At 56.6% G+C, this 27,656-nt stretch overlaps 1 protein-coding gene across 1 annotated transcript; it reads left to right on the top strand.

Annotated features, from left to right (window-relative positions):
• Positions 1-2,499: 2,499 nt before the first annotated feature.
• On the top strand, positions 2,500-27,395 carry SLC28A1 (solute carrier family 28 member 1). The gene is made up of 18 exons (XM_054588661.1): positions 2,500-2,595; positions 3,465-3,553; positions 4,709-4,800; positions 6,174-6,357; positions 8,806-8,947; positions 9,628-9,741; positions 11,151-11,228; positions 15,975-16,055; positions 17,227-17,307; positions 18,347-18,472; positions 20,517-20,647; positions 21,957-22,125; positions 22,248-22,445; positions 24,218-24,299; positions 25,028-25,126; positions 25,255-25,366; positions 25,556-25,627; positions 27,200-27,395. The coding sequence occupies exons 1-18, from the start codon at positions 2,500-2,502 to the stop codon at positions 27,393-27,395; spliced, it is 2,142 nt and encodes a 713-aa protein (XP_054444636.1).
• The last annotated feature ends 261 nt before the right edge of the window (positions 27,396-27,656 follow it).

Raw genomic sequence — 27,656 nt, 5'->3', positions numbered from 1 at the left:
GCAGAGGAGCAGGCACAGGCCCCTCTGCCCTTGGCTGGGACTTGACAAGGCCCCCTGGGAAGGCAGCCCCACGCCTGCCCTTGTGGAGGCTGCCCGCAGAGGCAGGTGTCTGGCTCAGGGTAAACCACATGATGTCACGGGCCCCAAGTTTAAGATTGTTGACCTGAAACAAATAGGCAGTCAGCTATTTCGCCAGCAAAATGGATTTAGTTGGGAACAACAAAGAGTTGTAATTCAGGACATACAGCCTAATAGCAAAGCACAGCAGAGGTTCTTTGCCACTCTTTGGACAAGAACTCCCCTGAAACAAGAGGTGGCCCCAAAGAGCTGAAACCAGAAACAGGTACGTGACTGCCTCTGAAGAATGGAACAGGTTTGGGACAGGTGGGGCAGCCTCTTCATTGTACACCTTTCCAAGTGCTGTTTTGATTGGAAGGCAAGTATATGTAATTACACACACACACACACACACACACACACACACACACACACGGTTTTCACCTCCGTCTGCCCCTCCATGAAGTGAGGGCGGCAAGGCTGGATCTCTGCCCAAGAAAGCAAATTGCAAAAAAGCTGGTATAGTCTGAGCCCCTTCTGTAAAATGAATAACATTAAACAGTATTCACTTAAGGAAAGAAAAAAAAGTCTGGACAAAAATACCACAAACTCTATGACGGTCCTCTCCAGAAGGTTCAGATTAGAGGAATTTTTAACTTCCTATGTTTTGTATATTTCTAAAATGTTTAAATGTTTAACGAAGCACATGCAATGTTTTGGTAATCAGAATGACAGACACAAAAAAGTTTTTAAAAAGAGGGGGTACCCCCCGCTCTCCATCTGTCATCCTCTAATTTTTCGAAACAACAAGCATGTGCAGGTGACTCCAGGAAGCATTCACGTATCATAAAGGATTTTGTTCTGAGTGTGTATGTTTAATTATTAAGAGATGTTGGGTCAGTCCTGTCAGATAAGTTTAATGTTTAGTTGAGAACTGAGACACTAAACACTTGACTGCACGTGGTGGCCTAGGTGCCAGTTAAAGAGTAAAAGGGAAGAAAAGAGCAGATTGTGTGATTTTGTTTCGTCTGCAGGACTATAGTGACACTTGGGCCTGAAACACTTTCACTATTTGTGACAGCCGCACTGCTTCCATTGTCTTGAAGCTGAGGAAAACAGACTGGGGGGAAGGAGAGACTGGAGAAGAGGTGATATGAAAGGTAAAACGCACGGTCAGAAAAACTGAGTCACGCCGATGGCAGGGGAAAGGAGGCCACACAGGAGGGCCTGTGGGAAGGGTGAGGGTAATCAGGGTGGGCTTTCTGGAAGAGGTGGGAATGTTTGGGAGCAAGGGAGAGTGGAGAGGAGAGCATCTCAGAGGAGGAAGGCAAATTAAGTACAAGCGTAGGAGCTCACTGGCCCAGGCCTAGAGTGGGGCCCACTTGCCCTGGCCCCCTTTCCCCTGAGAGAGGTTGGGGTCCCCGCCTGGGCTGTGACAGAGCTTCTTGGGAGGCCCAACCTACTCCGACTCTGAATTCTGCCTAGGAAGGTCCACTGAAATTGGAAGACAGGCCAAAGTTCAAGCAGGCTGGATCCAGCTTGTCTTCACAGGAGCACACACACTCCTTCCTGTCCCTGAGAGTGGCTTGTTTACCACAAATACGTGAGTAGGAAGAGGATCCGGCCTCCTTCTGGGCAGCGGTATGTGTGTGTGTGCGTGCGTGTGGGTAGCAGGCTGCCCCAGTCTCCACCTGTGTGTGCGCTTCCACATGTGTCCTGCTCTTGTGTGCACACAGATGTGCACGCCCCTGGGCATCGGAGCTACCCCGGGCTGGGATCTGGATAGTGTAGGTTGCTCCCCAAGGGGAAGGAAAAGAGAGGGAACAGGAATGGAGAGAGATGGGGCCTTAGGGCTCTTATTTACAACAACAACAACAACAAAAAACTGTTGGCTCTTATAACTGAAAAACCCAGGGGTAGGGCTAATTTCAGATACAGCGGGACACAGGGACTGGAATGACATCTTCATGATACCATGTCTCCGTCTTTCAGAGGTGGGACGATGGTACAATACAATGAAGATGTCACTTAAGGGCGATGGTTTTAGCCAGTGGGGTTGCAGTGAGCATTGAAAGCTAGGGCCTGTCTTAGGAGAAGTACCTGTCGGGTACACAGCCGTGCTGTGCGGACTTCTGTCCCTTCCGGTCCCTGTGCAGTGGGCAGAATTGCCCTGTTTCTGTCTGGCCTCACGGGTTCATGAGAATTTGCCGCCCACAGGCTCAGAAGTGAGTCCAGGAAGGGAAGCCCTCCTCTGTCCCCGGGGAGTCACGTGCGGCCCCCAGACATGGTGAGGGTTGAGCTCTGGGATCATTTAGGCTCTGTGGGGTGTCTGGTCCCCCATGCCAGCTGCCTCCCTTCTCCCGGCCCCTCCTCGGGTCCTGCCTGGCGGTCCCCTTTCAGCTTTGCGCCCTGCCTTTGTCTTTCAGCTGGAAGGTCTGACACATGGAGAACCACACACCAAGACCAAAAGAGTCCATCTCTCTTGCATCCGTGGCCAATGGTCTGGACAACATGGGGGCTGAGCTCTTGGAAAGCCTGGTCTGTCCCCTTCCCCGTCCCCATCTTGGCCCCCTAGTGGGAGGGGCCTTTGTTCACCCTCTTCCTTCACTCCACTCTCCCCTCTTCACTTAAACAATTGGGACCGACACCCCCTCGCCCCCACTGTGTGATGGCCTCCTCAGCACAGAGCAGCCGCTTGTTCCGAGTGCTTGTTCTGAACTCACGGAACGCTGGTTGTGCGCCCACTATGTGCCCGCACAGCCCGCCCTAGTCTGAAAGGTCGGGGAAGGCTCGACTAGGACCAGCCGTTTGAGCTGTGATTTAAAGGGGGAGAAGGAGAAACCACCTCGGGGTGGGAGTGGGGGTCTCTGTGGAAGTCTCAGCCTTCGAGGAGCCAGGAAACTTGTCCTCGCTCTGGCATGGCCGGGTGGGGCTGCCACCCAGGACTCAGGAGCCTAACAGGACACCCTCTTCCCTCCCGACACCCCCGGACAACACCTGGTCCACTTCCCGCACTGCACAGCCCGGGGCGCCTCCCACATTGTGACCTGCACCTCTGAACGCAGCTCCCCAGACTGGGGCCACTGGTGTCCTGGGGCGGGGTGGCCAGGGGGCCCTGGCTGGGCCAGCCGCCAGCCGCAGCTCAGGCACGGCCGCGCATCCGTCCCTCCCTCGTGCAGACCGGGAGCGCCTTGCGGGCAGGATGTGTAGGCGCTCAGTGCATGCTCTGCAGAATTTAAGTCGCCCTCCCATTACTCCCTGTGCCAAAGCCCAGGCCCCACCCCAGCCTACGCCTGCGGCGCCTGTGGGCTCCCTGGCGGCAGCCAGGGCCCCACCCCTCTCCGGCCCCCAGCTCCAGTTCTCACCTGGGGCACAGACACACCGTGGTCACTCTCTGGTGGCTTTAGGAGGAAGGCCGGACCCCTGGCAACGACCTGAGCCCCACAGACGGCAGAGACAGCTGGAGCACAGCTGGCCAGGAGCCCCTCTCTGGGTGGTAGGTGGCCTGCAGGGGGCGACGCGGGCGGGCTGGCCCGGGGAGGAGGCCGCCGTGGGGAGCAGCAGGGCCGAAGGAAGGAGGAAGCACGCTCTTGCCAGGGAATGCGCCCTGCTCTCCTCTTCCCCAGAGGCGAGCCAGGCCAGCGGCTCCCAGCCTGCCTGGAAGCGGCCAGAGTGAACTCCCATGGGAACCCCCAAAATGTGCTGTGGGGCTGCTCTGGTTGAAGTTGGATGGACCCCTAAACCAGACCCCCTCTCAACCTCCCCATTTGCCATCTACCGCATTCTGTCTCCAGGCACCTTGGGGAACATCGAGGCCGAGTTTGAAAACCCCTGGATTTGGCCAGGCCCCTCTTTTCACATGGGAAGGCTGAAGCCCAGAGAGGGAAAGGGAAGGGTCCAGGTCACACAGGCAGCTCATTGGAGCCTAGAACTTGGCCTCCCGGGGCCTGGGCCCACGGGGGTCCTCACTGGCCAGCGCTGAGTTGAGAATGAAGCGTGGTAGTGGGGGATTCCATCTGCCTGTCTTGGGGGGCAGACTGAGGAAGGTGCACTTGGAAGGTGGGGCCAGAGAGAGGGAAGAGAGGGGCCTTCAAACAGCCACTGATGCCTAATGAGCTCTGACTGAGCATGTCCTTCGTGTTCAGCCTGTGGCTATTCAGAGTCCAGCCTTCACTGCAGGGATAAGCCAGTGACCCAATGACCGGGCAAGAATTGGCATTTGCAGGGGCCCCGGGAAGCAGTGGGGCCACTGCTGCGGGGTGCAGGGCGGGCTGTGCATGCATCCTCTCGGGGAGGAGCTGCTGACGCAGTGACAAGGGCCCCCGGTCCCAGGGGAGGGAATGCAGAGCTGGGAGCCTCTCCCCCATGCCCCATGGACAGGTGGCAATGCGACGGGGGAGGGGAGGCGGCCAGCAGGGCGTGTGCATGTCACGTGGAGGCACAGAGAGGCAGGAAGGCATGGGTGGCCGGAGCCTTTCCTCAGTTTGCTCTGAGCTAGGGTCGCTCTTCAGGCCTGTGGGGTGTCAAGGCCACTGCCTGGCTCACCCCGTGTTGCCCTTTTACGGGGGTGGCTTCCATCTGGAGGTACTGGGGATCCCCACAGGGACAGGAGTCTGGTGGCCACTTGTGGACCCCCCGGTCTTCTCCCCAGGAGGAGCCTGCAGCCGGCCCTGAAAGCGAGACGCTTCTGCAGGGAGCATGCACAGCTGTTTCGATGGATCTGCGCAGGCCTGCTCTGCACTGGTGAGCCTGGGGCCCTGCCCCACCAGGGACACTCCTGCCCCCCCCCCATTTCAGCCCCCTCCACCCCAGCCATCCATCTCTCAGGGCAGGCTCCCCAGAATTAAGGCAGACCAGATCTTGTTCCCAGGGCACTATGACTGGTAAGAGAGAGGGCAGCTTGTTCCCGCATAGAGCCACAAGCCATCTGGGAACACCAAGAAGGGATGGCGGTGAACAGGGAGGACCTCCAGGAGGAGGTGACATTTGAGTCTCACAGGTTGAGCAGGAGTTAGCCAGGTGGAGAGGAAGGATGATAAGGAGTGAGAAGGAACTCTGTACAGAGGAACCCCAGGAGCAAAGGTAAAAACGGGCAAGGCGTGGATAGCGAGCTAATCAATAGTCTAGTGTGGCCAAAGGGTACTAGGAGTTCCAGAGCACGAGGTTGGGCGGTCGGGAAAGGGCTGGAACTGTGTCACTGTAAGAACGGCCACACCTATAGAGAACTTGTATAATAATTTAATTCAGCCAAACAAAGGACACGCCTGGCAGCAAAGTCTCAACAGACTGAGAAAAATAACTTCGGAGAATAACAGTTTGCAGTTTCTTTTATGCATTTGAGATTAAGGAGGGGGCGTAAGGAAGAGTACATACAGGAGGGAGGAAGCCGAGCGGGGACCCTCCAGCTAGTGTCCTCCGACTAGTCTGGCCGCAGAGGGGGTGGGGAGTGGGGTTTACGCTTACAGTGTTTCACCCCACATTTTTAATCCCATGGAAAAGCTCTAAGTCCTTTCTATTCTCCAAGGGCCCTGGCTTTTGAAGTTCGGAAGCCAGGCAGGGCTACTGCCCCTCTGCTATCCACTGTCACATGCCTTTCTGAGGCATGGCGCAGCCTGGCTTAGCTCCTTGAAGGGGAGAAGGGAAGAGCAAAGGGGGAAGATGGGATCCCAGGAAGAAAATGGTCCCTGATCAATATTTCAGAATGGGACCCAGGTGCACATGAGCGCACTCCGTCCTGGAGTGCCGGACCCCTTCATCCCTGCCTCTGTGGGACCTAGCGAGCCCTGGGGCAGAGCAGGCACACCTTCGACGCTCAAAAGATCCATGCTGTCTAGCTTCCTCCTCACACATCTCCTGCCTCAAGTTTGGCCCGCACTTGACACTTTGCAAAGCCCCTTTGCACACACCCTGTCCACTCCATCACAGCCCTCCAGCACAGGAGGGGAGGTGGTGCTCGTTTCCAGGTGAGGGGACTGAGGCTCAGAGGGGTTGGGGGACATTTCCCGCCCTCTAAGTTCTGGGCGGAGTAGATGGAGCCCAAGGGCGGGGCTGCAGGGCCTGCAGAGGCTGGTGCAGCCTTCATGGACCCCTTCTCTGTCCCTCCCCCGTGCTCCCAGGGTTCGCTGCCTTCCTGCTGATTGCCTGCCTCCTGGATTTCCAGAGGGCCCTGCCCCTGTTCGTCCTCACCTGTGTGGTCCTGGTCTTCCTGGCCCACAGCCTGGGAAAGAGGCTGCTGGGGCCAAGGTTGCTGAGGTGTGTCAGGCCTCTGGGGCACCCCTGCCTGAGCCTCTGGTTTAAGAGGTGAGTGAGCTCACAGCCCCGAGCGGGGGGCAGGGGAGGGGAGGGGTGGGGCACGGTGACTGAAGGCCTCTGAGTCAGCTCTGGGGTCACAGCCAGGGCTGAGTGAGGCGGACCTCTGCGCCCCCCACCCGATGGCCCCTGTGCTGCAGGGAATGTGTCCCACCCTGCTTGCCTTCTGCAAGTGCCAGGGCAGGTGTTGCTGGGCGGCTTCACCGGCGGCAGCGATCTTTGTGGAGACTTGCCAATTGCCGTCCGGCTCTCTGTGCCACTTACAGCAGGTCGCAGGTCTCTGTACTTCCCTAAATGAGGAGATCCCAGCCCATCCCAGCAGGGAGGGCCCACATCAGCGCCGCCTATCAGAGCACCTGGGACCTGTGTGAGACAGGCTGCCGCCGCCAGGGACCTCCCCTGGAGTCTGGCTCAGCAGGCTGGGTTGGGGTCCAGGGGTCGCTGTGTAAGAATATTCATCGTCGCCACTTTCAGTCAACATTGTGCTGGAGGTTCTAGCTGGTGCACTAAGGTAAGAAAAAGAAGTTAAAGACGTGCAGATTGGAAAGGAAGAAGTAAAGCTGCCTTTATTTACAGAGAGTGTGATGGTCTGCATCGAAAATTCTATAGAGAACTAACAAGGGAGTTTAAACAAGGTTGCGGGATACAAGATCAACATTAAAAAAAAAACAGTTGTCTTTCCATATACCAACAACAAGCCTAAGTTTAAATTATAAAAACTACTTAGAATAGCATGCAATATGAAATACTTAAGGAAAAATCTGACAAAAGACACGCAAACCTGTATATTGAAAATTACAAAACATTGTTGAGAGAAAGTAAAGAAGACTTACATAAATGGAGCAAATTCCCAAGTTCATGGGTCAAAAGACCAGTACTGTCAATATATCAATTCTCATCAAATTAATCTGTAGACTTTAATAATATCTCAATCAAAATTATAGCAGGCTTTTTGGGCAGAAAGTCTAAAAATGATAGACTGAATAAAAATGCAAAGAACTAAGAACAGCCAAAATTGACTTTGGAAAAGATGAGCAAAGTTGATGAACTTACATTACCTGTCTGTATACTTGTTATAAAACTACGGTAATCAAGACAATGTGCTATTGGCATCAAAACAGACACATGGATCAGTGGAACAGAATAGAGAGTCCAGAAATAAATTCACATTTGTATAGCTAATTGATTTTTGACAAGGGTGCTAAGGCAACTCAGGGGAAAAATAACTATCATCTCAACAAAATCTGCTAGAATAATAGGATACCCATTGGCAGAAGCAGGAGGAAGAGGAGGCAGAGAAAGAAAGAAAAGAACTTGGATCCATGACTTAACATTATAAAAAAATTTAGCCAAAGAGGGATCATAATCCTAAATGTAACACCTAAAACTATAAAACTTCTCTAAGAAAACGCAGGAGAAAAATCTTTATGACCTTAAGGAAACTTCTTAAATACAAAACCAAAATCATAATCTAATAAAAAATCGATAAATTGAACTTCATCAGAATTAAGAACTTCTGCTCTTCCAAAGACACGATTAAGAGAATGAAAAGACAACTTATGACAAGGAGAAAAGTTTCACAAATCATATATCTGACAAAAGACGTGTATCCAGAGAAATAGAAATACCTCTTAAAGCTCAATAATAAGAAAAACAACAAAAATAAGAATGGGATCAAGATTTGGACAGAAATTTCATTAAAAAAAAGATTTATAAGCATAAATAAACAAATGGGAAGGTGTTCAACATTACTAGTCATTGGGGAATGCAAATTTAACTCCGAGAGATACAACTGTCTTCCCACCAGAATGGCTAGGATTCAGAAGCTTGACCATACCAAGTGGTGGCAATGACGTGGAGAAACTGGAACTCTCATAGGCGGCTGGTGGGAACGTACAATTGTATACTTTGGAAAACAGCCTGGCAGTCTCCTAAAGAGTTAGACCTACCATATGATTCACCCACTCCATTTATAGTGTTTACTCTGGAGAAATGAAACCGTGCATCCCTACCAAGACTTGCACGTGAATGTGTGGATGTTCGCAGCTGCTTTGTCTCTAATAGCGAAACACTGGGAACCGCCTCAGTGCCCACTGACAGGCGAATGGAATACTGCTGGATGATTCCATTTATGCAAAATTCTAGAAAATGCAAACTAATCTGGTAACAGAAAACAGCTCAGTTGTTGCCTGGGGACAAGGAGGGAGGCAAGGTGCTAAGGTCCGTCCATGCACCCTCCTCCTCAGTCCTTTCCCCACCCTGAGGAATGGGGCGTCTTTGGCTTCCTTTTCTCAGTGAGGACATCAGACTCAGAGGGGCTCAGTCATTTGCCTGAAGTCACACAGCTTTCTCTCCTCCCGCCAGCTCTGCATGTGCTTTCCCTGGGGTCTGGGGTCGGGGAGACACACTGAGGCGATGCCTTTCTGCCTTCCCCTGCAGGGGTCTAGCCCTCGCCGCTGTCCTGGGCCTGGGCCTGTGGCTGATCCTGGACACCTCCCGGCGGCCCGAGCAGCTGGTATCCTTCGCAGGAATCTGCGTGTTCATCAGCGTCCTCTTTGCCTGTTCAAAGCATCATTGCGCAGTCAGTGCTCAGTTGTCAGGCCCAGAATGGGTCGCAGCCCCTTCTCTCCCTCTGCCTCCTCGGCGGGACAACCACCCCAGCATGAGGACCCCTCCCGGTTTCACAGGGTGGCTCGCTCCTTCCCTCAGTCTCCGGCCAAGCCTCCAGAGGTCCTGACACACCCCAGCGTTTGGGGATCAGCACTAAGGAATCATTGAAGGCTGAGAGGAGCCCAGCTCCCCTCTGCTGCAGTGGGGGCATGGACAGAGTGGGGTTAGGACAGCTGGGTCCCCTGCCTATGGAGGAAGGATATGGGGGAGGGGTCCAGGCAGAGGAAGGATACACCGAGGCCAGACTCTGAGGCCACAACTCCGCCAACTCAGGGGTGACCCAGGACCGGGTGCCATAGCATGCTCAAGGCTGGTGCAGTCTCACACGGGTCCTCAGTGAGACCTTGCCCACCCCTGCCTACTGCCCTAGGCTCATTGCAGCCAAGAACATGGCCTGTTATGAACTGCAGGGAGGATGTGACCACTGTTCATAGGTCCAGACCCCTGGCTAGGCCCAGCCCCTTTCCTACAAGCACGCCAAAGCTCTCGTGGCTCCTCAGGGAAGCTCCATGCCCTCTGCTCTCACCCCACCTGGTCCCTGAGGGTCCCCCAGGAGCCGAGCTCACCAGGACCTTTCTATTTCGGCGGCAGGTATCTTGGCGGGCTGTGTCCTGGGGTCTTGGGCTGCAGTTTGTACTTGGACTCCTCGTCATCAGAACAGAACCTGGATTTACTGCGTTCCAGTGGCTGGGCGAGCAGATCCAGGTGTGTTTGTGGGGCCTGGCTGCCCGGGGCGTCTCGGTTGCCAGGGATGGAGGAGAAACCACTGTGTTGGGGAAGGTGGGCGGTGAGGGACTGGGCCTGGGGCTGGCATGGCTGGTGCGTGGGGGGCCCCAGGCCAGGTGGGCGTCTGGGGGCTGGCTGTGCAGCTGCTACTTCCCTCAGTCCTGCGGCCACCTGCCCAGACAGCGGTCCTCTCAGAGGCGGGGTCTGATGCGTGAGAGTGTCTCAGAACATGGGGTTCTTCGGGCACCTGGGCACGGGGCATGGGGCCCTCAGCAGTCATCAGTGGTGAGGAACTGACCGGAGTTACAAGTGCTTAAAAAATTGCAAATGATTTATTTTGTGTATGTGTGTGTATTTAAAGACGACGTTTAGTTTGTTGAAGCCATACTTTTCAATTCCATTGTTTTGTTGCAGTAAATACACGTAACACAACAGTTACCATTTTAACCATTTTTAAGTGCCATTAAGTTCATTCCCATTGTTGTGCAACCATCACGATTTACTATCTAAAATGTAAATGATGAGAGACAACCCGTGGCTCCTGTGCTCAGCCCCTCCCATCACGCACGGCGACTGTGCTCTCAGGCGGGGTCGTCTTGCGTGTCTGGCTCCAGCACCTGTGTGGCTGTGGGGGCAGAGAAGACAGAGTTGCTACCCTGGTCACGTCCCCCGTTTTATAGACATGGGGAGTGACTTGTCCCTGCAGTCACAACGCAAGGGCAGGACTAAGTCAGCCTCCTGTAGAAGTGTGGCCATATTCGGACACCAAGGCCATGGGCCTTTGGCAGGGACAAGGGGGGCTGTGCCTTTGGTTGGGAGGGAGGGAGCCAGCAGGCGCAGGGCGTTCCCCTGGACAGCCCTCTCACTGCCCCCGTCTTTTTTTAAAAAGATTTTATTTATTTATTTTTAGAGAGGGGAAAGGGAGGGAGAGAAACATCAGTGTGAGAGATGGCCAGTCGCCTCTCGCACACCCCCTACTGGGGACCTGGCCCGCAACCCAGGCCTGTGCCCTGGCCGGGAATCAAACTGGCGACCCTTTGGTTCACAGGATGGCACTCAATCCACTGAGCCACGCCAGCCAGGGCTCACCTCTCACCGTCTTGCTCCCTTGGTTGTTTCTTTATTATCCCAACAGTTCTCATCTCACAGCATTGCTTTAAAATTTATCGGAAGGCGGTGCCTCCTGGAGGATGCGGTCAGGAGGGGAGAATGGCCTTGACGATGCCGCCCGCGCAGCACGCTGCCACGTGGGGCCCCAGCTTCTGTGTCCCTCTCTCCCCCGGGCGGTGGGGAAGGGCCGTGGAGGCCCCTCCAGCTCCCTCGCCTGCCGCTGTTTCCCCCTCCTTCCTTCGTCGCCTCACTCCAGTGTTTGGTTTTGTCTCTTTCAGATCTTCCTGAGCTACACCGAGGCCGGCTCCAGCTTCGTGTTTGGGGAAGCTCTGGTCAAGGATGTCTTTGCTTTTCAGGTCAGCTAACTCTTGATCCATGAGGCCCTAAGCGGCCGTTGCCAGGCGCCGCCAGCTCGTGAGGAGCCCGAGCTCGCTGTGTGGGCCAGGCCTGGGGGTGGGGGTGGGAGGGAGTCCAAGAGGCTAACTGAGCTTAAGCCTCCTGTCCTGGGAGGGGCCCTGGCGATGTGATTGCATGGCTTGGCGGTATGTTTTTGCTTCTGTCGGCTGCATCCTTCATCTTTTCTGCTTTTCTGGAAGAATGCGCACACACCTGCCTCTCTCCGCTAACCACCCTTTAGAACCATGAACTCATAGACTGTCAGGCCCCAAGGATGCTCAGCAACCTCGGGCCTGCCCCCTCCATTGCAGATGGCCTCGCTGAGCCCAGGGGGCTGGTGCAGAGCCAGGCCTAGGGCTGGGTCATTGGGCTCTGAGTCAAGTGACATGTCTTCCTCGTACTCTAAGTGACAAGTCAGTGACATCTTGGCTCCCTCCCAAAGAGCATCTAATAACAGGGGTAGTACATTTAAATCATATTAATGGTTGCTAAAGATTTGGAGATTGGACATCCTGGGAAGAGAGAAAAACTGAGGGAGGTGGGTTTATCATTAATCTGCCTCAGCACTTCCCTGTCAAACACTAAACTGTTTCCTGGCCCTGGGAGGCTCTGGCCCCTGGACAAAGGCCTGGTCAGTGGCCTCACCAGTGGCTTTCTGAGCAGAGATGGGCCAGGTGAGGGAGGACTTACGACAAATGCTCCGTGGCCACGGAATTCCCTTTCTCACGAGATTCACTAATCACAAATTTTCATTCACAGCCCCCTTCTCTGCTTCATGCACACTCACACACAAACACGTGCGCGCACACGTACACTCGCCAGGACTAGGACTTGTCCTCAAAGTGGCAAAGAGTGGCTTTGTTGGTGCTGGGTTGACTAGAAGACTCAGAAGCTTTCTTTCCGTTCTTTCTATAAATCCTGTGGACCTCGTCCAAGGCCTTTGGTCCCTGTCAGCCGGGGGGCGTCTTCTCTGAGCTCGCTCAGATTTTCAGAATCCAAGCGGCTTCCTGCCGGCTGCAGTCCAGCTCATCACCCCTCCAGGAAGTTGAGTCCCGCTGGAGGCCTCTCTGGCTGCCCCACCTCCCCTGGCCTGCAGTCCGGCCCGGTGGCTGCGGCAGCCGCCTCCTGGCTGTATCATTTTGATTAGTCACTCCACCTTGGCTCTCTCTCCCTTCTGGTAACTTTCCGCCCACACGACGGCCCCCACCCCCCGCCCCCCGCCAGGCTCCTACATTCTTCCTGGGCCTGGCCGACCTGGAGCACACGGTCACTCTCTTGTGCTCGGACACCCCGGCCGCTGCTGCTCGCCCCGCTCTCGGCTCAGCAGTGCTGCCCACCCGGCTTCCCCAGGAACCCCGAGGGGGAAGGGACATATTCTCATCTCCTGTGGGTTTCAGGGCATATGCCTGATGCAGCTGCTGCGATCCCCAACAGTCAGCAGGGCCAAAATTTTGCCAAAAAAAAAAAAAGAAAGAAAGAAAGAAACAATAAGATAAAGACAAAAAAAAGATAAGGACTGTGAGGTGCCATTGGATTTAGTAATTAGGGGGTCACCCGTCACCTTGGCACCATTTTCAGGGGAGGGGCTTAGAAATACATGGAGACCGAGTTGGGATGTCAAAGGAGGGTGATGGGATAATTGGACCAGGAGAGGCCCAGGGGGAGCCGGCCCTGCGGAGGCCTCCGGGGGGTCGGGGTGGGGGGGCTTGGACAGGTGGAGACAGGCAGGGGCGCTGAGGGGGTGAGGTCGTCCTGGGCCGAGGCGGGCACAGCCAGCGTGTCTGCTTTTCTGTCGTGGTGGTGGTATTGCGGCAGTCACCTCTGAGGAACCTGCTAGCTTTGGGGTCTGTGGTTCATTGTCACCCAGGACTGGTGACGGCTCGGTTGCGGTGCTTGGGCCTGGGGGCTGGGGATGCGCGGGTTCACCCAGGCAGCCTCGGGGGTTATCGAGGGCCCCAGCTCAGCTCCCTCCAGAGGGAGGAAGGGCAGGGCCTTGTCCGAGTGGGTTTCATCCTGCCTTTGGAACCTGTTTCCTGGTGAGGGCATGACATTTGCTCAGAGGGTGTGGTCCTCAGAGCGTGGTGTCCAGACCAGCAGCACCAGCAGCGTCTGGAAAGGCCACATTCCCAGGCCCACCCCAGGCACACTGCATCTGAGGCTCTGGGGGCAGGCTCACAACTCGCACTTGTAGTGAATTCTCAGGCGATCCTGCGGGTCCAGGGACCACACTCTGAGACCCCAGGCTGAGGGGAACTACATTGCGTCTCCCTGGAGTTCCCGGTGAACACTGGCGCTGGCCGGGCCAGCCGGCGCTGAGTTTCCACAAAGTGGAGATCAGGGCCCGCCGGGCAGCCACGCCCCGGGCTGACACCCTCCGTGGAGGGGACGCATGCCGTCCCTGGACACCGAGAAGGGAGGCCCCAGGGCCGGCGCAGAGCAGAGCTCCCCGGGGCCCTGGCAGGGGCTTGGCTCCTGCCTGGCGGGCAGGAGGTTCTCTGTCTCTTTGCAGGTGTGTAACCTTGGGCAGGTAGCCAACATCTCACAGCCTCAGCGTCCCCATTCGTGGAGTGCAGTTTCCTGGCTGGGAGATCCCATGGGCCTCAGGGACCGTATTTAGTATTAAATGTCCCACCTTAGAAAGTCGGGGCCACCTCTCTTCTGTTCCATTCGCCTTTCCTGCCTGGACCGTCGCCATTGAATCCCAAGCAGAGCTTTTCTTGCGCCAGAAAGCCCGTCTCACAGATAGAAAATGTCTCTTGGCTGCTGCTGGGAGAAGGTCTAATTCTGCAGTCGAGTCTCAGGCCCTGGGCACTGTCCTTCCTGGCTCCGGCCTTCCCTGCAGCCCTGCCAGCCTGCAGAGCAGTCCCCTCGCATGACAGATTGGACAGGCCGTCTAGACAGTACGTGACCTTCTATGCGTTTCACTCCCAGGGACGGCAGCGTGATGTCAGCAGCCCTCGCGTGGGGGTGTGTCCAGCACGGGGCAGTCAGGGGCAGTCACGGGGCAGGAAAGGCTTTCTGCAGCCAGCGCCCGTGTTCCCTGTCAGGTGACATCCCCCCTCCACCCCGGCAGTGAAGCGGGTGACAGATGTCAAGTGCAGCAGGTCCAGGCGAACCCTGCAGCCTTTGCCTGGGAAGGAAAGGAAAACAAAACAGCCTCTGTCCTTTTGTCTCTCATCCCCAGGGCGCTGCCCGGGGTGGCCTCTGCACCACCATCCCTGTGTGTTTGGAACGAGAGACTCACTCGGTTGCTCAAGATTCTCTCCTCTGAAAAACAAACACAGCCCTTCCTTCCCCATCCCCCACCCCCCTGCCCCTCTTCCTTCCCTCGCAGCCAAGCTTCTCCACGGAGCTCTACGCTCTACGCTCTACGCTTGCCGTCTCCACCTCTTCCTGTCTCTCTCCTCTGTGGTTCACGGACGCCCGGCCTCCGTCCTCACCCCTTGCCTGACACTCTCTGGCCTAGGCCTCCAGGGACCATTGAATTGCCAGGTGCCAAAGGTCCATCTCAGTCATTTTTCTCGAGTTCTCTGATGCACCTGGCCCAGCCGACTGGCCGTGCCTCCTGGAAGAGCTGGCCTCGTGCCCTGGGCCCCTCTGTTTCTGCTCCGTCTCCTCCATGCACCTTTCCTTGCCCTCTTCCCCTTTAGTGACCATGACCCCGGGGCCCTGGCGGGACTCACTGTTCCTCTCCCTCAGGGCAGTTGCCTCTGAGCTGCGCCTGCCCCGCAGCCTCGAGCTGCACCTCTGTGCAGACAGCCCAGCCCGCAGCGGGGCCTGGCCCAGGCCCCTCCTCTGAGCTCCTACCGCGCTCTCTGACTCAGAGGTTCTGCGGGCATCTCAGTCCCCGTGGGTCCAAAACCAAGCTGACGAGCTGTCCCCACACCTCTCTTCCGCCCAAGCTCCCTGCTCTGAAAAGTGTCCCCTTGTTACAGAAAATTAGAGGAGCAGATGAGGATGTAGAGCAAGAAGGAAACAAAATGTCCACAGTCCCAGCACACAGAAGTGACCGCCTTGGCTGTGGGGTGTAATGGTTTCAGTGTCCTTTCGGTGGCTCTAACATTCGATGTCCCCACTAAACATTTTAGCCTAAGAATGCTCCCATGTTGTTACCAACTCTGTGTGACTTATTATTTTAAAACTGGAACAGATAGCACATTCCAACAGGACAAAAGGGAATACGGTACAAAGTGAGTCTCCCTCCCACCCCGACCCCCAAGTCACCCTGTTCCCTCTCTCCCCAGGCCCTCCGAGTGCTGTTGCGTCCCCACCCCAGGGCACCTTCCCTCTTTCATTGAACAGCCCGTCTCGGAAATCACTCCAGAACGGCCCAGAGTGGGCTGCCTCGCTCTTCCTCCCCAACTTCACCGCTCCACTGTGTGGCCACCCGCCGGGTCCTGAAACACGCCCTCCCCTGAGACACCCTGACGTCACTGTCGCTTGGCCTGGTGGTTGTAAATCAGTCCGCAGCCAGGGAGCCCTGGGGCGGGCCCCTGGCCCGGAGACGAGGCCGTGGACCTGAGAGAAGTTTTGAAAGGCCCCCCAGGAGGTTGCAGGCACTGAGTTCCGAGCTTCTCCCCCGACCCTGTCAGGCCTCAGGGTGGCCAGGCCGGGGATGGAGCAGGCTGCCTAGTGTCTCGGAGGCCCGGCCTGGTCCCCTGCCACCTGCCTGCCTCTAACCTGGGGCCTCTGCTCTTTCCTGGAAGGTCCTGCCCATCATTGTTTTCTTCAGCTGTGTCATGTCAATTCTCTACCACGTGGGCCTCATGCAGTGGGTGATCCTGAAGGTGAGTCCCAGTGCCGTGCCTTGGGCTCCCCTGGAGACCCTTGCTCACAAGACTTACACTCTCCCAGAATGCTTTGCTCCCAGGGTCTACACTTCCTCAAACCTATCGCTCGCCAGGCATCTTTCCACAGAGTCTCTTGTCATGATACTAAGGAGAAATGGCACCAAAATCCAAGGTGACGTTTGTAGGATTGAGGCTGCATGGAGAAGAAATGTTAGGGGAAAAACTAATCTGTACCAAAGAGATCTTGTGAGATTGGAGCAGGGGCTCATATTGGCCAGATGTAGCTGGCGTAAACGCCAAGTCCTGTGCTCGTGCTCACAAAACCTGCTGCACAAAACCAGGAGGCAGGAGACAGCATGGGGCCAGGCAAAGGCTTCCAAGGTTTGGGCTGATGGAGCTCAGAGGAAACCTGCGCCGTCAGGGGGGCTGCCGGGAGCGCAAAAGCCACCTGGGGTCGTGCGAAGAGCTCACAGTGCGTGGCATGAGGGAGGCAGTGATGCCCAAATCTGGCATCATTCTGGAGAATGGGTTCACCCAAGGGGCGATGACAAACTGAGTCACCTCAGGGAGAGCGGCACGGCTGCACACCACGCCCTCCCGCAACAGCTGGAGGAGACGGGCCCACGGTTCGGGTGGGAGAGCTGCCTGCCAGCGCCTAGAGAAAAGTAGGGAGGTACCGGCAGTGAGGAGAAATTCCAGGGAAACAGACTTCATCTTGAGGGAAAGGAACAATTGTCTAATATAGCGCTTCCCAAAGCCTTTTTTAGGTGAAACTCTAGTTCCATGGCAGGTTAATAAATGCTGCAAAGCACAGGATCCCGTGGTCAAACGATTTTGTGAAGCTGACAAATGCAATCAAGTTTTATGCAGGACTTCCCAGGGCCTTTACCGAGCTCATACGTGTGGGTTATCTCCAAGGTGTGTGCGCACAGTAACTCTCTAATACATTTGACCAAGGAGTCCTCCCTCCCTGTCCCCCATGGATGATAAGCCCCCATCAGTGGAGGTTTGGAAGGGGAAGATGAGTGAGCTTTTGGGGGAATGTAGGTAAGGAGGTCCTATCTGGGTTGGGAGTTGGAAGGAAGACTTGTAAGGTAATTCTATCCCTGGCTCCACCTGCCTCTGGGGCTCACAGACACCAGCCCACAAGTCCCCTGCTTCCTTCTAGATTGCCTGGCTGATGCAGGTCACCATGAGCACCACCGCTACCGAGACCCTGAGCGTGGCTGGAAACATCTTTGTGAGCCAGGTGGGTCCTCAGCCTGCTGCCCTGGTGCTGACCGGCAGCCTCCCCCGGGAGGCCAGGCGCCCTGGTCCCTGGAATTCAAACTCAGGCCGCGGAAGAGCCATGTGAACCTTCCCCCAAGGTCACCCACCGAAGGCAGTCACTCCAGGGATGCACTTTGCCTGGGATGTGCCAGGGAGAATGGGATCCATCTGGCATGTCCTGTCGCTTGCTCTAGGCCGAGGCTCCTTCATCGGCTCAGAGACTCTCACATCCTTGAGATGGGGTCCCGCTTTCTCCTTTTGTGCACAAGGAAGCTAAGGCTCGGGTGCGGGCGGCTGGCTAAGGTCCCAGAAGATAAGCCAGGACTTAGGATCCCGGTTTTTTTCTTCCTGACCCGGGTTCTTCCCACTACATCGTTTTGTCTTTTTTTTTTTTTTCTCTTTTTGAAAATGCATTTTTCAAAGCCGGTGAGGCTCTGAAAGTGCTCAGTCCTGAGTCCCTTTCAGAAGGCCTGGCCCTCCTGCCGGGGGTGCGTCCCTGCAGGCCGTTCCAGGGTCCTGGCCCCCCTGGCCAACCTTTGGGTCCCCAGAAGACATACTGGCCTTTCTTTCTGGCAGACCCCAGGCTTCATTAAAAGCTCTGGCCTGGAGCGACATCTGCTTAGGGCTCTTGGCATGAAAAGAGGTTATTCTCCGAACCTCTCTTATCCTCTGTTTGCTCCCCTGAAAAATGGGGATAACCTCTTCTTCCTCAGAAGGTTATGAGCACAAACGTGAGGCGCCAGTGCGGTCCTTGGACGTGGTAGGCGCTTGACAGCGGGCGCTGTAAGGCCAGGCGGGAGGGCTGGGGGTCCTCGCACAGCGCCAGGCCGACGCTGATGTGCAGAAGGGCTCAGTTAGGGGCAGACCACAACCCTCGCCCACCCCACTGCAGTCTTTTCCCCTGGGTCCCCCAGAACTCAGGTGACCTGCCCCCTCAGGGGGTGGGGGCAGCGGGAGATCCTCAGGAGCCTGTGCTGGTCCATCCAGTTCTATTTGTCCAACGTCTTTCCTGTTTGCAGACCGAGGCTCCTCTACTGATCCGGCCCTACTTGGCAGACATGACCCTCTCTGAGATCCACGTTGTCATGACCGGAGGCTATGCCACCATTGCCGGCTCCCTGCTGGGCGCCTACATCTCCTTTGGGGTACGAACGCACGTTTGGTAGCACAGTGCAACCTGCTGTCATCTTTTTGGAGAGCACCTGTCCCTCAGTTTTAAAATAACTTCCCTGTGATCCCGTTAGGAATATTACGATACAGAAATATTTTCACAAGTGGCCAAAAAAAAAAAAAAAAAAGTCAAAATTCCATTATTACTTACAATAGAAAAACAAAACAAGAAACAGCCCAAATGTCAAGCAGTAAGGGGGTGAGTTGGGTCAATTCATCCACGCCATGAATGCTGTTTAGTCCTGGTGGCCATAGTTGGCCTTCCACAGTCCCTGAGGGATTGGGGGATGGCAGAATGACCCCCACAGCCCCCTTCTCTGGTCCCCAATTCCGCCTGTCCCTCTCATCTCTTTCCTTGAGGGTGGGTTTGAGGACAAGCCAGCCTGCCCTCAGTCCCTCCTTCGCTCAGGACATATGAGTGGCACTAGTTAGCTCAGCCCCATATCCCACAGAGCTCCCCGGGCAGAGAGGCGGCTGTGCGGCTTCTCAGGAAGGCCTCTTGTCTTTGTCCCCTGGCCTGGCACCCTCCCTTCTAGAATTTTAGAAGTCTCCTGGCACACACCTTGTTTCACTGAGGCCTCTGATGGAGCCGGTGCACCCCCACCCCTCCCCACCACCAGATTGAGGAAGGAGTTTGATTTTTCAAAACTGTTCCTGAAGCTTTTTTTCACGGTGGCAAATTAGGGGAGGGAATGCCGCAATATTTTCAGGACTTCGGGGCTTCGGCTGTCTAAACCTTGTCCTAGGTCTCACAGCCGGTTTCAGGAATGGTATTCTTTCCACAGCGTGCGCGTGGCTGCCGTCACTGACGACTAGGATCCTGGAACAACCCTATCCCTTTTCCAGGATCTGCCTTACAACTCACCCTGCTTTCTTTCCCGCTCTCAGCAGTCCAGGCCTAGCCCCAGGCAGTGTGGCCTCCCCCGCCGAAGGGGCCCGGGCCGCTTCCCTGCAGCTCTGCAGAATGTGCTCAGGCTGCCGGGGTCAGCCAGGTGGCCGCGGGGCTCCATGCGCAGCCTGTGGTCTCGCAGCCCCAAGGCGACCACGGTAGCGGCCCAGGTGAAAAGCCTGGTATAAGAGAAGCTCTTTTCTGCCCCCGCCTGGCTCCTGGCCGCCACTGCAGCAGCTTGGGGACCTCCCACAGCCCTGCCTTCTTCCCACCCCTCTCCCTGGCCTTCCACTCCCTCGGCCTCAAGGCGCTTCCTCACTGTACAGCTGTCGGCCCTTCCTTCAGCCCCCGAATTCCAGGAAGATCCCTCCTGCTCTCTTCTCCTTTCTCTTCGCTGCTCAGCTGCGGGCTCCCTTTGCCCTGCACCGCCCCCGCCATCGCTAATATCTGGCTATTTCTAGACCCGCGCCGTCCAACACAGCAGCCACTGGCCACACGTGGCCACGGAGCACGGGAAATGTGCCTGTTCTGCAGTGAGGGCGGCTGTGAGCCTTAGTGTGGAAAAAAATTAATACACCTTATCAAAAAGTTTAATATTTACACGGATGGAAAGATGATATTTGGGATCTTTTGGGCTAGATAAAATATATTAGTAAAATTAATTTTAGCTGCTTCTTTTTATTGTCGTAATTGGCTGCCAGCAATCACAGATGTGGTTCCCGTCCTCTTTGCATGGACAGCGCTGGCCTAGACCTCCTCTCTGGCCCGAGGTCCCCGGGGCCCTTCGGCTGAATCCTTCCATGGTGGCTGCCGCATACACTCCCCCCTTTTCACCCTATTTCCCAAGAGCACTCAGGCGGGCGCCAGTTCCCCCCGCTAACCCCGGACACCGGCCTCTCTGCCCACCCGCCTGGTTCAGGAGCCGCTGTGAGAGGTGGTTTGGCTGGGTGCCTGGGGCTGTGGACGCAGGCTGGGCAGGGGCCGTGGAGAGGGCTGGGCACGGATGCCCCTTCGTCGTTCTGACGATGGTGGCTTATCCCTGGGGCCGAGTCCCACGGCCCCTGCTGCCCTGGGCTGCGCCGCTTGGCCCCCACACGCCCTCCCCTGTAACCCCACTCTCCCTCTCGCAGATCGACGCCGCCTCCTTGATTGCTGCCTCGGTGATGGCCGCGCCGTGTGCTCTGGCCCTCTCCAAGCTGGTCTACCCGGAGGTGGAGGAGTCCAAGTTCAGGAGCGAGGCAGGAGTGAAGCTGAGCTCCGGGTGAGCGCAGCAGGGGGCGGCGGGGCTGCAGAGGGCCTGGGTGGGGGTGGGGAGGGGGCGCAGGAGCAGAGGCGGGGATGGATCGCGTTTGCTCTGCCCTTCCACCAACCCCAGGCCCACCGCTCCGCTTAAGCTGCCCTCGGTTTGTAGCTTTGCTTAGAAACACGCAGGCTCCAGTTCTCACATCTTTACTTCCATTCTCGGACCAGCAGGAAACAGTGGACGGGAGAGGGCGTGGGACCGCGGCCTGGGTCTGGGGGGTGTGGCCTGGTGTGTGCGGTGAGGAGGCGGTGAAAAGGCCCCGCGCCACCTCCTCCCCCTGCCTTGAGCTCCCACGCCCGCGTCTGTCCCAGGCTCACGTGCTGAGCTCTGGGGGCGGGGGCGGGGGTGGGGGGGTGTCAGTCTCCTCCTAACACCTCTCCATCACAGTCTTAACAGCAGACGTGTAGCATCTAATCCTTTAAACGTGTTGAAAAGGCACCACTTTGATGCATATGCGGGGGATACAGTCCCCCGCCACGACCTCACGTCTTCCTGAAGGTCCAGAGCAGCGCTGCCCTAGGGAAATATGATGTGAGCCGCATCTATAATTTCGAAAAAATTTTTAAAGATATTATTTATCTATTTTTAGAGGGGGGAAGGGAAAGAGAAAGAGAGGGAGAGAAACATCAATGTGTGGTTGCCTCTCACACGCCCCCTACTGGGGACCCGGCCCACAATCCAGGCCTGTGCTCTGACTGGGAATCAAACCAGCGACCCCTTGGTTCGCAGGCCGGTGCTCAGTCTACTGAGCCACACCAGCCAGGCCACATCTATAATTCTAAATTCCCTGGTTGCCATCTTAAAAAAAAGTAAAAAGAAACAGATGGTTTTAATAAAATATTTTATTTATCCTAAACCTACGGCCAGTACTTTACCCAAAATACTATTATTTCAACATGTAAAAAACAGAAATGTGATCATTTTATAAAATAGTCATTTTATTTTTCCATTGACTTTATTTTGTACTAAGTCTGCGAAGTCTGAGGTGTGACTAACAGAACGTATCTCGATTCTGAGCAGTCTCCTTTGAAGTGCTCAAAAGCCATGTGTGGCTAATGGCTCCTGTCTTGGGCAGTTTTGCACTGGAAGTCTGGGTCCAGTGCTGGTGCTGGGACCAGCCCCTTTCCCTCGCTGGGTGTCAGAGGGGAAACAAGGACCTTCGGCTCTGAAATACATTGTCCAGGGCTCTTCTCTGACCCCCGCTGGGTGAGGGGCCCTGCTGATCGTGGGGACAGACCAGGAAGTTGGCTCTTGGTCCCATCAACAGAGACGCCCAGAACCTCTTAGAAGCCGCCAGCACTGGGGCCGCCATGTCCGTGAGGGTTGTCACCAACATCGCAGCCAACCTGATTGCCTTCCTGGCGGTGCTGGCCTTCATCAACGCTGCCCTCGCCTGGCTGGGGGACCTGGTGGACGTTCAGGGGCTCAGCTTCCAGGTGCAGTCCAGGAGGCCTGCTGGGCCCGTGGAGGCGGTAGCCTGGGCTTCAGGTGGTGGGCGGACGCTCGGCAGAGCTCAGGCCAGCCGGGTCCCAGCAGCCCCTCTTGCCTTGTGCCTCAGCTCCTCTGCTCCTACCTCCTGCGGCCTGTGGCTTTCTTGATGGGCGTGGCCTGGGAAGACTGCCCCGTGGTGGCCGAGCTGCTGGGGATCAAGCTGTTTCTGAACGAGTTTGTGGCCTACCAGGAGCTGTCCCAGTACAAGCAGCGCCGCCTCGCGGGGGCTGAGGAATGGGTCGGCGGCAAGAAACAGTGGATCTCCGTGAGTGTCCCAGTCCCTCCCTCAGGCAGGGGCGGGACGCAGCTGCCTGCCCTGCTCCCCTCGCGGCTGAGACACACGCACTGGTCCCTGGTGTCCAACCTCCCGTATCCTACTGCCCTGGGCTCGAGATGGCTTCAGGCTTCACTGCCACCACCTCAGACCCCTTAGGAGGCTGAGTCGCAGGGGAAGAGCCCTGCTGGAGACACCGGAGATCTGGCTGTAGACGGACCACCATCCTGTGTGGCCTTGGGCCAGCCGCTGCTCCTTGCCTCTCCTGTAGGAAAACGGGTGGAACACCTGCCGTGTGTACCCCAAAGGAGTAGATGTGAGCCCCCCCGTGAGCCCCGAGAGTGAAGCAGGGAGACCTCACCACCATACTCACTGCCAGTGTAGTGCTCTCAGTTCAGGCGTGGTTTCTTTCTGCTAAAATTTATTTTAAAAACTATAACAGCTCTGTAAAACGAGTCTTTCTAAAAGAATAAAAGCTCTATATAACATCAGGAAGGAAAACGTTACCCCTCTCCCCACCCTAAAATAACAGCTATTGTTGTCTTACGCATTTTCTGCTATTCCTTTAACGAGAGTTTCCTTAGTGTCCGTTTTAGTATCCGTACTTTATCGTCGCCAGGTTTCCCCCACCTACTGTTATGACATAAGCATCATTTTTGGTGTCTGTATCCTCACATATTTAAGCCACCCCCTGCTGCTGGGCCATTCAGGTGAAATCCTTTATCCGGAGATTATACCCAGCGCTGCAAGGAGCTGGTTTCTGTCCAGAACTTCTCCCTGCTCTCCGATCGATCGCTTCCTCAGGGGCGTTTCCAGCGGTGGGATGACAGAATCGCACAGCATGAGTCCTCCTGCCGCTGCTGCCAGCGACTTTCCCAAAGGGCTGTAGCAGCTGAAATCACCCCCAGCTGTGCCTGTGAGCGTTGACTCGACCACACACTGAACAGCATGGAGTAGCCTCTTCAAAAAAGAAGTTCTGCTATTTGAATGGGCAAATAATAGCTCATTGTTTTAATTTGTGTGTCTTGGGGTTACTAGGAACTTTTAACATGAAATTTTTTTTTTTTTTTTTTGCATTTTAAGGTATTTCTTTTTAATTGTAAAGGAATGTATTCTTTTTTAAAAAAAGTTAGCATGGAGTAAAAAGCCCAGCTTTCCCCTCACTGCTCACTCACTCTCCGTTCCTAGCTCCGCCTCTTCCCTGTGAGTCTCCCACATATGGTGCTGCCCTCCCCGCAGCCCTCCCAGGCAGGGACTATCGTCCCCACGTTCCAGACAGACAGTAAAGAGGCTGTTGGCTTGCTCAACCTGATCATGCCCGGGGACAAGCCTGGAACTCGAATTCGTTGGGCTCCACGTCCCTCGCTCGCTTCGCTGGGCCACACGCTCTCCACCCTCAGCAGGGCAGCACCCTCGGAGTTCTTGGCCTGAGAGGTTCTCAGGCAACAGCAGTGCAAGACTGCGGAGTGTTGGGAAGGGCATCTGCCCACGTGCCCCCTGAGTGCAGAGCTTGGGAGGACTGAGCAAGCCTGAATCACACCCAGCGAGGCTGTGCTTTAGCGGATTGAAGGGCGCCCTGAGGTGCTGTGGTTTGAACTGACTTACAGGCCGGTGTGCAAGGCCAGGCGGGGGCAGCACCGAGCACGCCCAAGGCCAAAGACACAGAGCACGTGGGCGATGCGAAGGCCAGGGTGCGGAGTGGCATAGGGTGCTCCCATCCCATCTGAGGGGAGCCCCCCCTCACTCCTCTTCTGTAATTCTAGGTCAGAGCAGAAATCCTCACGACATACGCCCTCTGTGGATTTGCCAACGTCAGCTCCATTGGGATCATGCTGGGAGGCCTGAGTGAGTCCTCGGGGGGCGTCCAAGCGTCCTGACCGCTGGGGACCTGGACTCTAGTGCTGGCTGCTCGACAGCTTCCTGGGGGTCTGCAGGCCTCAGTTCCCCGCTTTGTCTAAGGCGGTGTCTGAGGGAGGTGGCCCTGGAGGCTCCTCCCAGCCTGGGAGTTCCATGATTTCCCTGCTTCTGGGGGTGGCCCAGGCCAAGCCTGGCCCTGGGATCTGGGGAGGGGCAGGAGGTGCCGTGCTGGCCTGTCCCCCGAGACTCTGGCCTGACGTTCCCCGTACCCGCAGCGGACAGGCAGGCCTGCGACGCCCAGGGAGGAATGCTCTGCCCAGCTCTCAGCTCTCCAGAGGAACCGTTTCCACTCTTTGTAGTCCCCCTGCCTGGTGGGGTGGGGGGACCGCCCCATTGTATAGGCTGGGACACTGAATCTCGGAGAAGTGAAGTGATGGCCTAAATCACTCAGCCAGTTATTGGCTAACCCTGTGTGTAGTCCCAGGTCTGCCTGACTCCACACTCGGGTTCTTTTCCGACCTCCACCCCTGAGGACGTGTGCGGGGATGCGTGGGGTGCTACCTAGCGGCCCAAGTCTGGCCAAGGAAGTGACCCTGGACTCCCAAACTCAGCCAGCGTCAGGCGAGGAAGGGGAGTCAGCAGACACAGCCAGAGGTGCAGAGCGTGGGCAGAGAGGCCCCTGCATCCTGGCCCTGAGCATCCCTGTCCCCTTGCAGTCTCCATGGCCCCCCAGCGGAAAGGCGACTTCTCCAAGATCGTGCTGCGGGCGCTCTGCACAGGCGCCTGCGTCTCCCTAGTGAACGCATGCGTCGCAGGTGAGCCCCGGCCTGGCAGAGCCCCGACTTTCTAGCTGGGCTGGGCACAGGGGCTCTGGTCTCTTCGGAAGTCCCTGAGGGTAGAAGCAGGGGATAGACACTGCTCAGGGACCGCTTTCCCTGCACAGGGATCCTCTACATGCCCAGGGGGGCTGAAGTCAACTGCACGGCCCTCCTGAACACGACCCTCAGCAGCAGCAGCTTTGAGGTGTACCAGTGCTGCCGCGAGGCCTTCCAGAGGTGAGGGCCCGGGGGACGCCTTGGGCGCCAGGCAAGGGGTGGAAATGTCCCGGCTGTGGTTCACATGGCCTGGGGCTGGGGAGGAAAGACGGACCGGAGACGTGGAGCAAGTCTCCCAGGGTGGCCCAGCCTTGGGTGGCCAGCAGAGCCGTCCTGGCGCTCAGACGGCGGCCTTTGCTTTTTTTCCAGCACCAGCGCAGAGTTCAGCCCAGGGGTCCTGGACAACTGCTGTCGATTTTACAACCACACGGTCTGTACACCGTGAGGACAGTGTGGCTCTGTGCCTTCCGGGGGCTGTCATTCCCCTGGCGGCAGCTGATTCTACCTTCACTTCTCTGGGCCTCTCTTTGGGGGAAGCCACAGGGCTTAGACCCACCACGGTCTGGTCCGTCCCTAGGAAGGAGTGGCGGTTGGGGCGGGGGAGCGCGGAGGCTGAGACGGTGTGTAAGTGAATGGCGGGTGCTCCCCACTCCTCAGCCCAGAGGTGAATTCTCAGGGCCACTTCTGCCTCCTCTTCCCTCCCCTCCACACCCAATAGCACCTGCTCTTCTCTATCCCCCACCCCACCCTGGGTCTCTCCCATGCACCCTTCCCTTCTCTTACGGTTCCTCACCCCCGGTGTTCCGGGCCCTCCTTGCCTCCTTTCTGGGCACTGGGGGCTCCCCCCCCCCATGGTTTCTCCTGGAAACCTCTCCCCTACTTCCAGAGACCTGCCCACTGCCTCTCCCCATAACACGTCCCAAACTAGTATCCCATGGAACATGGTCCCACATGGTGTCCACTACGAAACCGTGGGCTAATAAAATTAGGTTTGGTTTTTTTCTTTTTCTTTTAAAACTATAGACATGTCAGAGCTCGCTGTGGATATGACAGGGGACGTTTTCCTAACTGTTTGACTGTAAGGACCTTTTTGATGGAAGTTAGCTGAGGGTTCCACGGAACGCACTTTGGGAAATGTTGATTAATGTTCTAACTATTGTATTTCACATAATTGTACGACTCACAAACGTTCGCACGGCACATGTGCCAGGCACCGTGCTCAGGGCTTCATACACTCCAACTCAACGTCCACAGCAGCCCTGTGAAGACAGGTGCTGTGACTGTCCCCAGGTGAGGCCAGAGGGATTGAGGAACTTGCCCAAAGGGACACAGCCGGGGAGGCGAAGAGGCAGGATTTGCTCCCGCTCCGCGTCCTGCTCCGCGGCTGCGGGGTCTGACGTCTGTGCTGGGCTGCCAGCCGTCGAGGGGCTCAGCTGTAGCCTTGCCCTCACCTCCTTCCGCTGCCCTTCCCCGGCCCCGCGCCCTCTGCCCGGCAGCCCAGGCTTCTGCTGTGCTCTCCCTGCCCCGAGCCTTTGTCCCTTGGGTCCTGTCTGGAGGCCTGTCATGCAGTGTGCCCCCTCCCCTCCCTTCTGTCTCTGCTGCTCCTGTCTCAGTGCTCCGCTCCCCGGCAGCTTCGGCTGCCCTAACCTGCGATGACCCTGTCCCTGTGGTCGCTGGGCCCCGTTCCCTTACCCGCTCTGTCAGGTTGGGCTTCCCGGCTGGGGCCAGCGCTGGCCTGAGGCAGCGGGATTGTGGAGCCTGGTCAGCACTTAGCCTGCTCGGCCCCAGTCGGCCCCAGAAGGGGCTGCTCCTGCTCCATCACAGACTTTGGTTTTACTGGACAATGGCCTTGCTCCTTGCAAGCCCCGCAGGCTGGCTTGGGGTCCTGTCCTTAGGGCCTGAGTGCTTCCTCTTTGCTCCGCCGAGCAGACCCTTGGCCTGGTTCCCACACCCATGGCCAGGCCCTTGCCTTGCTCCCTGCTGCCCCCCACTTCGCCCCTATCCCTGCCCCAGCTCCCCCCGGGCTGTCCCTGGACATCCTGCCTGTGTGGACAGCACAGCTCTCTCCCAGGACTGGACCCTGGCCCTGTGCCGGCCTAAGCCTAAGGGCCCCCTGCCCTCTTCCCTGGGCTCCCTGTGCACCTGGCACACGGCCAGCGTCCCGTCTCGCAGTACCCCACACAGCGCGGGCCCTGGGTGTGCGGCGTAACGCGCGTGCACTTGAGTTGCGCCTTCTCTCAGTGTGTACGCCACTGTAGGAGACTGAACGTAGTATGGTGTCGCCGTGGGTCACATGACATCTCCCAAAAGATATCGCCAAGTCCTAACCCCCAGTACTTGTGAATGTGAACTTATTTGGAAATAGGGTCTCACAGGTGTGGGTGAGCTAAGTACCTCAAGATGAGATTATCCTGCGTGTAGGGTGGACTCTAAACCCAATGATTTATAAGAGAAAACAGAGGGCAACTTG

Source organism: Pteronotus mesoamericanus, unplaced genomic scaffold, assembly GCF_021234165.1.
Source record: "Pteronotus mesoamericanus isolate MK-2021 breed Mesoamerican mustached bat unplaced genomic scaffold, CSHL_Meso_final contig_1242, whole genome shotgun sequence".
Classification (NCBI taxonomy): Eukaryota; Metazoa; Chordata; class Mammalia; order Chiroptera; family Mormoopidae; genus Pteronotus; species Pteronotus mesoamericanus.
The sequence above is the reverse complement of the archived record's forward strand: the minus strand, read 5'-3'. Positions and strand labels throughout refer to the sequence as shown.

Coding starts and splice junctions, on each gene's coding strand:
- SLC28A1 (XM_054588661.1), top strand. CDS start 2,500: ATGGAGAACCACACACCAAGACCAAAAGAGTCCATCTCTCTTGCATCC. Junction 9,742..11,150: donor GGCTGGGCGAGCAGATCCAG/GTGTGTTTGTGG, acceptor TGTCTCTTTCAG/ATCTTCCTGAGCTACACCGA. Junction 22,446..24,217: donor GCAAGAAACAGTGGATCTCC/GTGAGTGTCCCA, acceptor CTGTAATTCTAG/GTCAGAGCAGAAATCCTCAC.